The sequence below is a fragment of the Rhinoraja longicauda genome, chromosome 33 (assembly GCF_053455715.1).
Source record: "Rhinoraja longicauda isolate Sanriku21f chromosome 33, sRhiLon1.1, whole genome shotgun sequence".
Classification (NCBI taxonomy): domain Eukaryota; kingdom Metazoa; phylum Chordata; class Chondrichthyes; order Rajiformes; family Arhynchobatidae; genus Rhinoraja; species Rhinoraja longicauda.
In genome coordinates this window covers 13,293,082-13,307,790 of record NC_135985.1, presented here as the reverse complement: position 1 = coordinate 13,307,790, position 14,709 = coordinate 13,293,082, and the positions used below count along the sequence as shown (strand labels likewise).

The 14,709-nt window shown below is 42.0% G+C and overlaps 1 protein-coding gene across 2 annotated transcripts in view; it reads left to right on the top strand.

Moving 5' to 3' along the window:
- Positions 1–14,709, top strand: part of LOC144609059 (uncharacterized) — a 119,985-nt gene that overhangs the window by 52,952 nt on the left and 52,324 nt on the right. For both annotated transcript variants that reach the window (XM_078427405.1, XM_078427404.1), the window contains exon 8: positions 2,966–3,110. In XM_078427405.1, coding sequence (XP_078283531.1) covers positions 2,966–3,110 — 145 coding nt within the window. The remainder of the gene's footprint in view (positions 1–2,965; positions 3,111–14,709) is intronic.

Below are 14,709 nucleotides of genomic sequence, written 5' to 3'. Positions count from 1 at the left end.
CAATGAAAATCTTGCTTACAGCAGCATCACAGGAACAGTGACTCAGTGAACATACAAATAGCATATATTGCACGTAAATTCTACAAGACAATGAGAGGAAAAAGACTGCAAAAAACAAGACATTAGTGTAGAAATATGTGATTAGAAAACAAGTTCATGATAGTATAAGAGATGGTCCATTGTGCTCTGTTGCTAAAGTAGGATTACGATTGCTCAGGTTGGTTTAAGAACCTGATATTTGCATTTCAGTAACTGTTCCTGAACTAGAATTCTGTAGTTTCCGCCTATAGATAGCAGCGAGAAGGGGGTATGACCCCCTTCAGGGGAAACATGATTGATAGATCAATGCCTTCTTGAGGCAATGCCTTGTGCAGGTGGGCTGGGCTGAGTACATTACTCTGTAGCCTCATGCATTTCTGTGCAATGGAATTGCCATACCAGGCCATGATGCAACCAATCAGGATACTTTCTGGAGTATGGCAAAAACCACCACAACGGCCTTTTACCTGAACAACAAGGAAGCTCAACGCCAGCTAACCGTCACCCTCAATGGACCCTACAACCCATTTCCTACATATCTCGGGGTGCAACTAGATCGGCAGCTGACCTACAAGCAACACCTTGAAGCTCTCCGTGCTAAAGTCTCGGCACGGAACAACCTCCTGCGTTGCTTGGCCGGATCGTCATGGGGCGCCAGGACATCTACTCTTCGAACCAGTGCTCTTGCACTCGTGTACAGCGCCGCTGAGTACGCCGCCCCAGCAAGCTAGACGCCACTCTCAATGACACCATGCGGATCATCACTGGCTGCCTACGCCTTACTCCGCCGGATCTCCTGCCGGTGCTCACAGGTATCGCACCCGCCAAGCTTTGCAGAGAGTTCTTCACTCATAGGCTGGTGTGCAAGGCCCCATCGGATGCCAAACATCCTTTGCACCACCTCGCCCAGGATTCACAGCAACTGCGACCTCAACGCCTGTCGTCTCGTCACCCTTTCTCCCGTCATGCAGCGACCCTCTGTGGCTCCGGTTTCAACATACTAGGAGCATGGAGAACCAGCTGGGAACGGACATCGCGACCTCCTCAATTCACTGTCGCACTGAATACCACAGCCCCACCCGGCTCGGACATGCCCCGCAAAGAGTGGGTCGCCCTGAATCGGCTCCGCACAGGGGTCAGCCGGTTCAGCGCCAACATGCATCATTGGGGGTTGCGTTCATCAGCAGCCTGCGTGTGTGGAGCAGGCCAGCAAACAGCGCATCACGTCATTTTTGACTGCACTGTCCTCCGTCTCCCTGGTGGAGGGGTAGACCTCACGGCCCTTGACAACAGCACATTGCACTGGCTACAGCGCCTGGAGGGCGTTACATAATTTCTGCTGCCTCAAACGCAAGAAGAGGATACTTTCTACAGTACATTTGTAGAAATTTGTTAGAGTATTCGGTGACATGCCTTAGCTCTTTAAACTTCTAAGAAAGTAGAGGTGCTGGCATCTTTTTTCACAATTGCATCTATGTGCTAGGCCCAGGACAGGTTATTGGAGATGTTAAATGCTGTTAACTCATCTGCCAACACACCAATGAAAACTGGCACATGGTTTCCTGACTTCCCCTTTCTGATGCCAACGATTGGTTCCTTGGTTTTGGTGATGCTCAGTGAAAAGTTGTTCTTTGGTTCCACTCAACCTCGTGTTTTATTTCTCTCTAGTATGCTGACTCATCTCCACCAACTAGTAGTGTCGTTGATGATTTTATAAAATGATTTTGTACAGTGCAGACCAGTGCCTTTTGGTCCACCCATTTATAATAATCCCACTTGCCTGCATTAATTTAATTTCCTTATTTATCTTGCTCATTAAAGTACCTGTCTGGATGCCTTTTAACTGTTGCTACTGTTCCTGCCTCCATCACTTCTTATGGCAGCTCATTCTGGGTCAACTCAAATCTGTCAATCCAGTTAATGTTCTTGTTAACCTTTTCTGCAGCCTCTCTAGCTTAATCACTTCTTCCCTGTAGTGTGGTGACCAGAACTTCACAATTCACATTCCAAATGTAGTCCAACTAACATTTTGTACAAAGTCATAGAGTTGACAGGCGGAATCTATTTCCCAGTGTGAACATGTTAAAGACTAGATGGAATAGGTTTAACGTCAGAGGGGATAAATTCAAGATGTGAGGGATTTAAAAAAAAATGCAGAGTTATGGGTGGCTGGAATGCGATGCAAGGCCTGAAGGATGAAGCGTGTAAGATGGTGGTGTTCAAGAGGCTTTTAGACAGACATACGGATATACAGGAAATGGATAACCTGGTGGCAGTGGAGATTTGTTTAATTTGGCATCCCATTTGACACCGACATTGTAGGGCAAAGGGCCTGTTCCAGTTCCCCCTTGCCAAATGCTCCTTTACCTGCAAACAGGCTTTCTCAGTTCATCTTCTGGGAGTTCCTCCTCTTGTTAATGTAGCCTCGTGCATGGCACAGGGAGTAATCCTGAGATTACAATAATAGTGGTTCTGCATTTTATCCTTCTGGATGTCACCCGGTTATTCATTTTTCATCTATTTCTTGCCTGTGTCATTGGTACAACTATGGACCATGACCTGTAGCTGCTCCCCCCATCACTTTACCAAATGTTCAGAATTTTTCAGCCAAATATATTAAGAGATAATGTGCATAGCGTATTATATGGAGTAGGTACCAGATCAGCTATTATCTTTCTGAATGGTCAGACTGGTTCAAGGGGCAAATAGCTTCCACTATATTAATTGAACACAATTAATATTGTGGAAGCTATTTGCCCCTTAAACCAATCTAACCATTCAGAAAGATAATAGCTGATTTGGTACCTACTCCATATTTATTTGTGTTCAATTAATATTTCTTCCTGCAGGAATTCGAAACAATTTTCAATATTTGTGGTAATATTTCACTTTTACTCTTCTAATTATTTTATTATGTTGCCTGCAGACAGCACTTGTGAAGACTTAGATTGTGACTTTACACATGATCATAATAGTCCTTCAATAAAAGATGGAAATAGACAAGTGAAGCAACTTTCTCGGTTGACTGACTTGAACATCAAGACCAAAGGGACACAGGGGAAAGGATTAAGGTAGAATATACATTTATAAGTACATCTGTTTTTTTTAAAAAAAGAGATTTTATATTGACGCTGAAAGTTTGTTTTGCACGGCCTGTGGCTGATTCTTGAATTTTCCAAAGATACCTATTTCAAAATGTAATTTAAAAAAATGAACACAGAGCTTATTTTATTTGTGAGGTATCTTGAAGTAATTTCAAGATGATTGTACTAATATTTAAAGAATGTCTGTTAATATGTGGAAACATCTGTGCATATGTAAATGAAAGTCCAAACCTGTGTTCAAAGAACACTATGTAAGATCAATATATCTTGAGGCAGCCAACACCATTCCACGTTTACAGACAATCCTGATTACTGGCGAGCCTGAATCCTCATTTTCTTTTCCAACGATACTTGCCTGGTCCCAACCTCTTGAACTTCTGAGTTTCCAGACATTGCAGCAAGTTATCAACCCTAGCACTCGCTCACCCCAGAGCCCCGGCGATGCAAGCACATTAAACTTCTGCTATTCTTGCTGAATTACTGTGTCAGGTTTTGTGCTTTAAGAACTATAAAAAAAGTTTACAACTACTAGACATTTCTTTCTTGTGACCTGGAAACATCACACACTTTAATTCTCAATGCCTTGCCACTGTAAAAGAAATTGAAGTTGCAATTGGGGGTAAGGAGTCCTTATTTTGTGGATGTGAGGAGGAGTATAGCAGGCTGAGGGGCATGGATATCATGAATGGTCACGGTCTTTGTCCAGCGTTGGGGAATTTAAAACTAGATAGAGCGTGTTGGTTTAAGGTAAGAGGGAAAGATTTAAAGGGGATTTGAGAGGCAACATTTCATACAGAAGCTGATCAGTATGTGGAATGATCTGCCAGAGGATGTTGTAGAGGAGTGTACAGTACAATTTCAAAAAGACATTTGAATAGGTACATGGATGGAAATGATTGAGAGGGATATAGGGCAGATGTACGCAAATGAGACCAGTTCAGGTAAATACCTTAGTCAGCATATACAAGTTGTGCCAAAGGCCTGCTTCCATGTTGAATAACTCTGTGGTTCAATAGTTTTCATATAAGAGATGAGTTAAATGTTCATCTTCAACTATTGCTCTAACCTTTCTTTGTAACTTGGCACTCTTATACCAGTAATCTTCTCTGCATGACCTTTTGCATTTAAATCACTTTCCATTCTGAGCAACAAAGATTGACTTACTATGCAGGTATTATCTAACCAGAGAACTGTCCCATTTCATTATGAACATTTCTTTGGTGTTGATCTACGTGGTACTATTTGTGGTTCTTCCACATGATGCTATGCCTGACATTATCAATACCATTATAAATGCTCTCTTTCCACCTGGTGTGGTTGAGCACCAGTGATTGCCCAGAATCAATGTTGTGATTTTTACATTTTATTCCACAAAGGCATTGATCAAATCAGGATTAACTTGTAATGAGATCCGATGAAACATCTGATGTCAGAGTGAATTTTAGTAAGCCATGGCAGTATTTTATGGAACTACATGCAGTACACATGATAAGTGTAATGGGTGATGTGGTTTACATTAATCGTTATTAAATATATGACTTAGACGAAGGGATTAAAAGTACCATTAGCAAATTTGCAGATGATACTAAGTTGGGGGGTAGTGTGAATTGTGAGGAAGATGCAATAAGGCTGCAGGGTGACTTGGACAGGTTGTGTGAGTGGGCGGATACATGGCAGATGCAGTTTAATGTAGATAAGTGTGAGGTTATTCACTTTGGAAGTAAGAATAGAAAGGCAGATTATTATCTGAATGGTGTCAAGTTAGGAGGAGGGGGAGTTCAACGAGATCTGGGTGTCCTGGTGCATCAGTCAATGAAAGGAAGCATGCAGGTTCAGCAGGCAGTGAAGAAAGCCAATGGAATGTTGGCCTTCGTAACAAGAGGAGTTGAGTATAGGAGCAAAGAGTTCCTTCTACAGTTGTACCGGGCCCTGGTGAGACCGCACCTGGAGTACTGTGTGCAGTTTTGGTCTCCAAATTTGAGGAAGGATATTCTTGCTATGGAGGGTGTGCAGCGTAGGTTCACTAGGTTAATTCCCGGAATGGCGGGACTGTCGTATGTTGAAAGGCTGGAGCGATTGGGCTTGTATACACTGGAATTTAGAAGGATGAGGGGGGATCTTATTGAAACATATAAGATAATTAGGGGATTGGACACATTAGAGGCAGATAACATGTTCCCAATGTTGGGGGAGTCCAGAACAAGGGGCCACAGTTTGAGAATAAGGGGTAGGCCATTTAGAACGGAGATGAGGAAGAACTTTTTCAGTTAGAGGGTGGTGAAGGTGTGGAATTCTCTGCCTCAGAAGGCAGTGGAGGCCAGTTCGTTGGATGCTTTCAAGAGAGAGCTGGATAGAGCTCTTAAGGATAGCGGAGTGAGGGGGTATGGGGAGAAGGCAGGAACGGGGTACTGATTGAGAGTGATCAGCCATGATCGCATTGAATGGCGGTGCTGGCTCGAAGGGCTGAATGGCCTACTCCTGCACCTATTGTAAAAAAAAAAAAAAAAAAAAAAAAGGTTGTAGTTCATCAGCTGGATCATCATTTTTTCTAGGAATGAATAGGATTGTTGTTTAACTGCCATTTCATTGATGATGAGCATTCATAGTCCACAGAGGGAAGAGTGGACTGCAATCAAATTATTGGCAGCACCACCTTGTACAGCTTATACACCTTATACAGCTGGTACCAAATATCAACTTTATTTTTCATGATTCGTTTTGGCTGTCATATCAATGAAAACATTGAGGCATGATTGCGCATTGAGAGGATGTTGTTGCAGTAAAAGTTAATAGAAACTTTGGTGGAATAAGACATCTTCACGATTGTTTACAGTCATGACGGGCCCGAAATATTTCAGGGTTGTGCTCTGCTGTTATAATTGAAATGGGAGAAAGGGAAAGCGTACAGTAGTAAAGACAGCCGCAGTTAATAATGGAACGTTCTTGTTAGAGTAACTGCCAAGTATTTTAATTGGATCTTTCAGCCAGAGGCAGGTGTCTAGTTGATGACAGTCAAGTTGGTTTGATGGTAAGTTTTAAAGTGGATGAACTGTACTGCCAAACAAAATCAGATTGGGTTTTGTTGTCAGGAACTGTGATGATTTGTTTTTATATTTAGCAGGGCAGCCTTGCCCAGAATGGGGTTGCTCTTGAGCAAGAATGTTTTGCTGCCAAGCAGGAATGATTTGTTTGTGAGCTTGGGAGTTGCTGTGCCAGCTGGGAACGATTGGTTTTCTTTGTGTTGGGGAGTTGTATAGGCAACAGGGATTAATGTATTGTTGTGTCTGAAAATGGTGATGTCAAATGAGAGTGATTTTTGTTTAGTGCTAAGGAATTGCTTTCAAAAGTACCATTAAATTATATCATGTGGAATGAAAAACATGGTTAAAACAGCTGCAAGAAAATGTGGCAGGACCACAAAACAGAATGAAACACAAAAAACAGATTGCTCAGGCCAGTTTTGTGCCGTACAGCATCATATAACCCTAATTAACCAATGTTTACACTTAGCTGTGTCCTGAGACTTTAATGGAATAATGCTATAGGAAATGTACTCGAATAGGGGAGATTAGTCATTATTTATGATGTCGGGCCATGTGAATGCTCAAAATACTATGTTTTTAGATAATGATTGAGCGCAGTTGTGATTGCAAATTCCATAGATTCAGTAAAGGTTTTTCTTTCCATCGCAATATTAAGTGGTTGTCTCTAACCTGAGACTGTACCCCCTTTCCTAAACACTCCTGCTGGAAGAAACGGCTTGTCAGCATTTAATCTGTCAATTCCTCTAAGAATCAGAGATGATTTAATAAAACCATCATTCATTGTTACAAATTTCATTGTGTGTCAGAGAATCTTATTAGAGAATAGTCCTCTCATCCCAGGAGCCAATCTAGTGAGTCTCTGGTATAATACTAACATACCCTTCTTTGTGTATTAAGACCAAAACTGTACATAGTACAATGTAGGAAGGAACTGCAAATGCTGGTTTGCACCGAAGAAAGACACAAAATGCTGGAGTAACTCAGCGGAACAGGCAGCATCTCTCTATAGACGGGATGAGTTTCGTTTCGGGTCAAGACACCTGCGAGTCAGGGGAGAGGGTGACACAGTACTCCAGGGAGGTCTTGTCAAAGTCCCACCCACCTGTAGCAAGGCTTGTTTACTCTTGCACTCCAACAGACCTGTATTGACGGCAAAAAAGCTCATACCTTCCTAATTGCTTGCAATACCTGCATATTGAGTTTGTGTTTTATGCACTGGTAAACCCAGATGCAACAACACTTGCAGTTTTTCCCCCATTAAAATTATTCAGTTTTTGCTGTTCTCCCTTAAACTCGATGGGTTGAATGCCCTCCATCATTTCCAGCTTCTGCTTACTTTCCTGCATTTTATTTCCTCTTGCTTGCCCATCAAAAGGGGATGGAGGAGGGGGAGGGGAGGGAGGGGAAGAGGCGGGGAAGGGGAGGGGGAAGGGGAGGGGGAAGAGGAGAGGGGAGGAGGGAGGGAGGGGGAGGGGGTTGGTAGGGACAGGGAGGGGAGGGGGTGGAAGGAGGGGAGGAGGGGGAGGAGGAGGGAGGGGAGGAGGGGGGGGGAGGAGGGGGGGGAGGAGGGAGGGGGGTATGGGGAGGGAGGTATGGGGAGGGGGCAGAGGGGGGAGGGGGGGGAGGAGAGGGTGCTGCACCAATGTAGGAGGGGTTTGGGCCCAACGGGTCTACTTAGTCTGGTTTGCAATAAAGTTTGATTTCTTAATTTTGTTTTGACTGAAATACTGCAAATTTGTTAAAACATTGCTTAGCACTTCATTCATTAAATGAAAGGTGAGCATTTGAAGTAAAAACAACAGATTAAATGACCAGTCAAGGTAGTTTACATTGATCCAGCACGACCTAAAGTTTTAAAACAATTTGTATTAAATAGAATTTGTATTTTGATGGGATACACCTCAGCCTGGTATGGCAACTGCTCTGCTCTTGATTGCCTGAACTTGCAGAGAGTGGTGAACACAGCCCGGTCCATCGTCACTTCCTTTCATTTAGTTAATCTTCAAGAGAGAGAGCTAGATTTAGCTCTTGGGGCTAAGGGAATCAAGGAATATGGGGGAAAAGCCAGAACAGTGTACTGATTTTGGATTTATTCACAAAATGCTGGAGTAACTCAGCAGGTCAGGCAGCATCTCGGGAGAGAAGGAATGGGTGACGTTTCGGGTTGAGACCCTTCTTCAGACTGATTTTGGATGATCAGCCATGATCATATTGAATGGCGGTGCTGGCGCGAAGGGCCGAATGGCCTACTCATGCACCTATTTTCTACGTTTCTAAGTTTAATATTGTGTTGCATCAGGAAGGCTGGTAGTATCATCAAGGATGCCTGCCACTCTGGCTGTTCCCTTATCTCTCTTCCATGTTCTGGGAGAGGACACAGGAGCTTGAAAGCCAGAACACTCAGACTTAAGAACAGCTTCTTCCCTACTGCTTTCTGACTCCTGAATTAATCACCTCTTTCACACCCTCTTCCACAGGTGCGACCACGCATTCTGATGCTGAATTCTACCTCATTTGGTTATTCTGTTATTGCATCTTTGCATTATTTAGACTGCACTGCTATCTTTGCACCATTCTGCACCGTTTTGTATCTGTTATATTTATTGTTGTATCTATCATTCGTGCGTACTGGTTACTCTGAACTTCCTCTGTCCATTTCAAACATAAACAGCCTGAATATGATCACATTGTCTGTTCTGTACTACTTCAAGCTATCTGTCAGTTTTGAGCCCTACCTGAGAAGAGTGTCAAGGTCAGCTTATTCAGAGACATACGGTATTTTATGAATGTTGTTCAACTTGGTTAATTCTATTACTATCTTTTATTTCTAGTTTAAACTAATGTTTCTGATTCACTTCAATGTTCTGCATTTAAATAGAAAGCACTGGAACTTTTTGAATGAAAAAATATTCTTTCATACTTCTAGATCTGAATGAAATAAATGATGGAAACCAAAATAAAAACAGAAAATGCTGGAAACACTCAGCATGTCAGGCAATGTGATTATGTAACAAAAACAAGTTGTTTTCCTTTCCACAGATGTTGCCTAACTTGTTGAATGTTGCTAGTATTTTCTGTTTTTCGCCTCAGATTTGCAGCATCTGTAGTTTTTTAAATTTCCCAATGATGGAGCAATGAACATGAGTAAATTCTCGACAAGTTATGGATTGAGTTGTACCCTTGCATAATGTATAATTCTCCCATGTTCATCTTTCCCATACCTATCTGCAGTAGGGGTAATGAGAGCACTGTGTGGGCTGAGCTATCAGGTGGAGCATGAGGTGGAGCATGAGGTGGAGCATGAGGTAATGAGAGTACTGTGTGGGCGGGCTGAGCTATCAGGTAGAGCATGCGACATATTGGTGGAGTAATATGACCGTTTTTTACCATATTTTCCCGCCCTCACATTGCAAGACCCTGCATGTTGTTGTTTGAGTACTAGGCAAAATCGCAACGTGTACAGATATTGATGGCTAGACTGGGAATGTCTCACTTCAGAAATTAGCAAACCCACATGTATTGCTTAAAATCAAATATTGCATCAAGATGAAAATTCTTTTGATGTGGCTGCAAACTATTTAAGCAACCATATTGTGGCATCCTTCACTTTTGATGGATGCTGTGACATGTTGCACAGTTAAATGCTTTTTGGGTGATAATGGTGTTCAGCATTCAGTGTATGCCTCATTTTTCAGCTGTCAGTTTCTGCTGCCTCTGTTACGGCTTTCCAATATTGAGTTCAACCCAGGCCATCAGTGCATCAAAACAGGACAACAACAATCCTAAAAACATTTTTTTTCCTGTCAGTTGTGGAATGGGTAAATTTAATAAAAGGATCCATTCAAAAATATTTATATTTGTATTTGTATACATGCAAAAATATTTTGCAACAGGATTGGGAAAAGTGATTATTTCACATAGTCAGGAACAACCTTATTGGTTCTATTGCCTCATCCTACTGGCTTTAAAACAGCATTGTTTATCATACTAAGGCCCCCCTTGGTCATGGCTGACCATGGGTGATGCATCCTGGTTGTTGGCTGCTTGCTCCAAACCTCGGCTAGAGCAGCATCAATGTGTGGTTGGATGCAAGCCTGGGCGATGTCATATGAAGGACAGGCTGTTGCCCATGCAGCACGTCCCCCTGCTCCACGTCGCTGATCGATCCAAAGGAACAGCAGAGCCATTATATTTTGGCACCAGCGCTGTCGCGGGAGCCGCCAGAACGAGGTTGTAGACAACGACAAACTGCCTTAGGGACTCCAACTCCGGATTTTTCGTGAGGTTTACTCCTGGAGCCTTTTCTATGACTGGATATGGCCACAAGGCAGTTTCTACCTTCCATCTATAGCACCTGCCCACTGCAGCCTTCATCCGCCTTCCCAGCCGTTGTGACACTCCACTAAAGTCAGCCATCATCCTCCGCCTGTTTCACCGTTGAGGTCTTGGTTGGATTGCTCTTTGTCACGGACCTCCCCCTCGACCTTACTGCCATGGGTGACCCTACCAGGAGCATAGCTCCAGACGGCATCGCTCTCGGGACCTCTGGACCACACAAGCTTCTCCACCACGGCAAGGTAACAATCCACGGATAAGTTATCATACTAATACTGTTTTTAAAAGACTTATAAATAGCAGTTTTCAGTTGCAAGGGTTCCAGAGCAGCATTTACAGGATTCCCGGTCTTTTACCATGCTGTGTTAGTTTCAGCATTTGCTGTGACTATGATCTATTGCATGTTAGGATAGGGAGTCAATATCTTTTTCTCATTGTTTTGGTATCAAAAACATGCGGGCATAGGTTTAAGGTGAAAACAAGGAATTTGAAGGGGGATATGAGGTTTAAGTAATTTATTCATAGAGTGCTTAATACTGGGAATGTTCTGCAAGGAAGATGTTGGAATCGGATACAATCACCATGTTGAAGAAACATTTTGGACTGACACTTGAATTTATTCAATTCCAAGAGAATTGGGATGTGTAAGGAAAAAGCAAAATAGAAAAAACAAAACAACAATTTTTTCTTTGTGTTGCAAAAAGCATCTCTGTTCAATAACCTTTCTATAAATAGCAGAATATACTCATGATAGGCCTGACATTGTACATGTGACTGTTGGAAATAATAGTAGTTTTTTCATACATGAATGTAGCACAACGCGTATGCGCATTTGGCGTGCATACTTTTTTTTTGCTGAAAAGTTGCATTATGCGCCATATTATGAATTCTGATGTAAAATTCTGCATTTTGGACATCAAAATTATGAATTTGTAAAATCAAATTTTGGGAGGTCTGGATTAGTGGGCAAAATTAGAGCACATGGTATTGGGGGTAGGGTATTGACATGGATAGAAAATTGGTTGGCAGACAGGAAACAAAGAGTAGGATTTAACGGGTCCCTTTCAGAATGGCAGGTAGTGACTGGTGGGGTGCCGCAAGGCTATTTACTGTATACAGTATGTTAATGATTTAGATGAAGGAATTAAAAGTAACATTGGCAAATTTGCAGATGACACAAAGCTGGGTGGCAGTATGAACTGTGAATAGGATGCTATGATGATGCAAGGTGATTTGGATAGGTTGGATGAGTGGGCAGATGCAGTATTATATGGATAAATGTGAGGTTATCCACATTGGTGGCAAGAACAAGAAAGCAGATTATTATCTGACTGGTGTCAGATTAGGAAAAGGGGAAGTGCAACGAGACTTAGGTGTCCTTGTACATCAGTCACTGAAAATAAGCATGCAAGTACAGCAGGCAGTGAAGAAAGCTAATGGCATGTTGGCCTTCATAATGAGAGGATTTAAGTATAGGAGCAAAGAGGTCCTTCTGCAGTTGTACAGGGTCCTGGTGAGACCACACCTCGAGTATTGTGTGCAATTTTGGTCTCCTAATGTGAGGAAGGACATTCTTGCTATTGAGGGAATGCAGCGCAGGTTCACAAGGTTAATTCCCAGAATGGCAGGACTGTCATATGAAGAAAGAATGGATTGACTGGTCTTGTATTCACTGGAATTTAGATGAGAGGGCATCTTGTAGAAACATATAAAATTATTATGGGGTTGGACACGCTAGATGCAGGAAACATTTTCCCGATGTTGGGGGAGTCTAGAACAAGGGGCCACAGTTTATGAACAAGTGGTAAGTCATAGAGAACTGAGATGAGGAAAAACATTTTCACCTAGAGAGTTGTGAATTTGTGGAATTCTCTGCCTCAGAAGGCAGTGGAGGCCGATTCACTGAATGCATTCAAGAGAGAGTTAGATAGAGTTCTTAGGGCTAGCAGAATCAAGGGATATGGGGAGAAGGCAGGAACGGGGTATTGATTGTGGATGATCAGCCACGATCACATTGAATGGCAGTGCTGGTTCGAAGGACCGAATGCCCTACTCCTGCACCTATTTTCTATGTATCTATCCTGTTTGTGTGAGCTACCCCATCCTCTGCTGATATCAAAATAAATCAAACCTAATTTAATAAAGTTTCCTGCAGTTCAGTGGAATTATGCTTAAGGCGTCTGAAATTCTGCAGCACCTTGAGGTTGATTTGCTGTGGCATGTTGAGAATAATTTGTGCAGAAATCATAACTGCATTCTGTGACCTGGAAATGAGGCTTTTGTGTAAATCTGAACATATTGATGCGACTATTTTGAAAATAGAAAAGAAAATTGCTGCAAGGTGTCCTGAACTGCTACTGCCCTCAGGTAAAAACCTGGCACCCCAATAGGCAGGAGGTGTCCAACATGTTCAGTTTTCAGTTGTTTGTATTTGTTCATGAATTTCATCACACTTGGGGGTATGGGTGGATTGAGGGGTTGTTTTTTTGCACAGGATAATCTTGCACTCTGAACTGTTGATAAGTTGATAAGATATTGTCTCTGTGATGGTCAACTGTTTTTAGTAGAGTCATACAACTTGGTAACAGGCTATTCGGCCCATCTTGTCCAAGCTGACCAAGATACTCCATCATGATTGGGCCATATCCCTTTGAAACCTATCCTCTCCATGTACCTGTCCAAGTGTCTTTTAAATGCTGTTATCGTACCTGCCTTAGCTACCTCCTCTGGCAGCTCATTCCATATACTCACCACAATCTGCCTCTTAGATTCCTGTTAAATCTTGTCCCTCTCACCTTAAACACGTCCTCTGGTTCTTGATTCCCCTATCCTTTGTAAAAGACACATTCACCTTATCTATTCTCATCACGATTTTGTACACCTCCATAAGATCCACCCTCGGCCATCTGTGCTTTGGGGAATAGTTCTAGAAAAGTCCTATACTTCCCAATTGCTCATTGTCGCCCTTGAGCCCTGGCACCAGCCTCATAATAATAAGTCCTACGTCATAGTTACTTGATTCATGTATTCATTTAACAGTCGGAGTCTTGATTGGTACTAAATCTGGCAGTGAGTTGAGGTGGAGTAGATTGTGTGGGAGCAAACAAGTTAATTAGCTCTAAAAAGTCTGCATGAAGAGCAGAGGAAATGAAACTACAGGAACATGCCCCAATCAAGGCAGTCATTTCTGTGAGTAGAGATTAGATGTATTTCAATAAATACAATTCTTCTCAGTTGCTTACACCAGAGTGGTCACCTAACATGATTAGCAGAGATATAACCAATCATCTTCACTTTGTCTGGCACTGACATTGTCCCTTGAAGCAGCCTCTAACTTTGTACACAACTGCACAAAACTCCAAGCTGTTAAAGAGGAGACTAAATGTTAAAAGTATGTACCTGGACTTTTCAACATGTGATATTTCAAATTGACAGTTGTCATTTTAATAGCATTTAATTACAGCTTGTGCAATAGCATTTTTCTCAGTCAAGATGTTGCATCCATGTCTTCCTGCAGTACCAATGGTAATTGATCATAATGAACTGGTCGTAGATTTGCATTTAGTTTTGAAGTCTATACGAGGTTGGCAGAATTGTTTTCTGTACAGCAATCTGCAAGGTGCTCTCTGGAGCTTTCACTAGAACAATGCTTTATCATTGTCACTATATTGCTAAAACCGATGATGTTATTGAGGATGCTTTGTCTACATTCCACAAATTCAATATTTTGTGGCTATTAAAACTGAAAATGAAAATATAATAACATGAAAATGGAATAAGATGGTGCCACCTGTAACTGAGTGAGCCATGTGTTTCTCATAGGAAACCACCTTAGCACTAAATTTTGCTTATCTTCTTTAGGCGCTGAAGTAGATAAGAGAAATGATATGCTGCTATTGATAGTGGTTCTCTCCAAAACAGGGCTCATTGCGTATTGTACGCCAGGATTGATAGATTTCTATGGTAATAGATTACTTACAACCTAGAAGATGAAGTGTAAATTTCACTGAGGTATGCTGTGAAATTGAGTTCTATATTTCTGGTAGTTTTGGGGCTAGTACAGACATGAAATTGAAAGTTGCAAATTGCAATACAAAGCCCAACTAGATTTTTAATCCATTTATGAATTTAGTTGTCATAAAAAGGCAAGCAATCACCACCATTATTTTCAGTGGGCAAATAGGAAA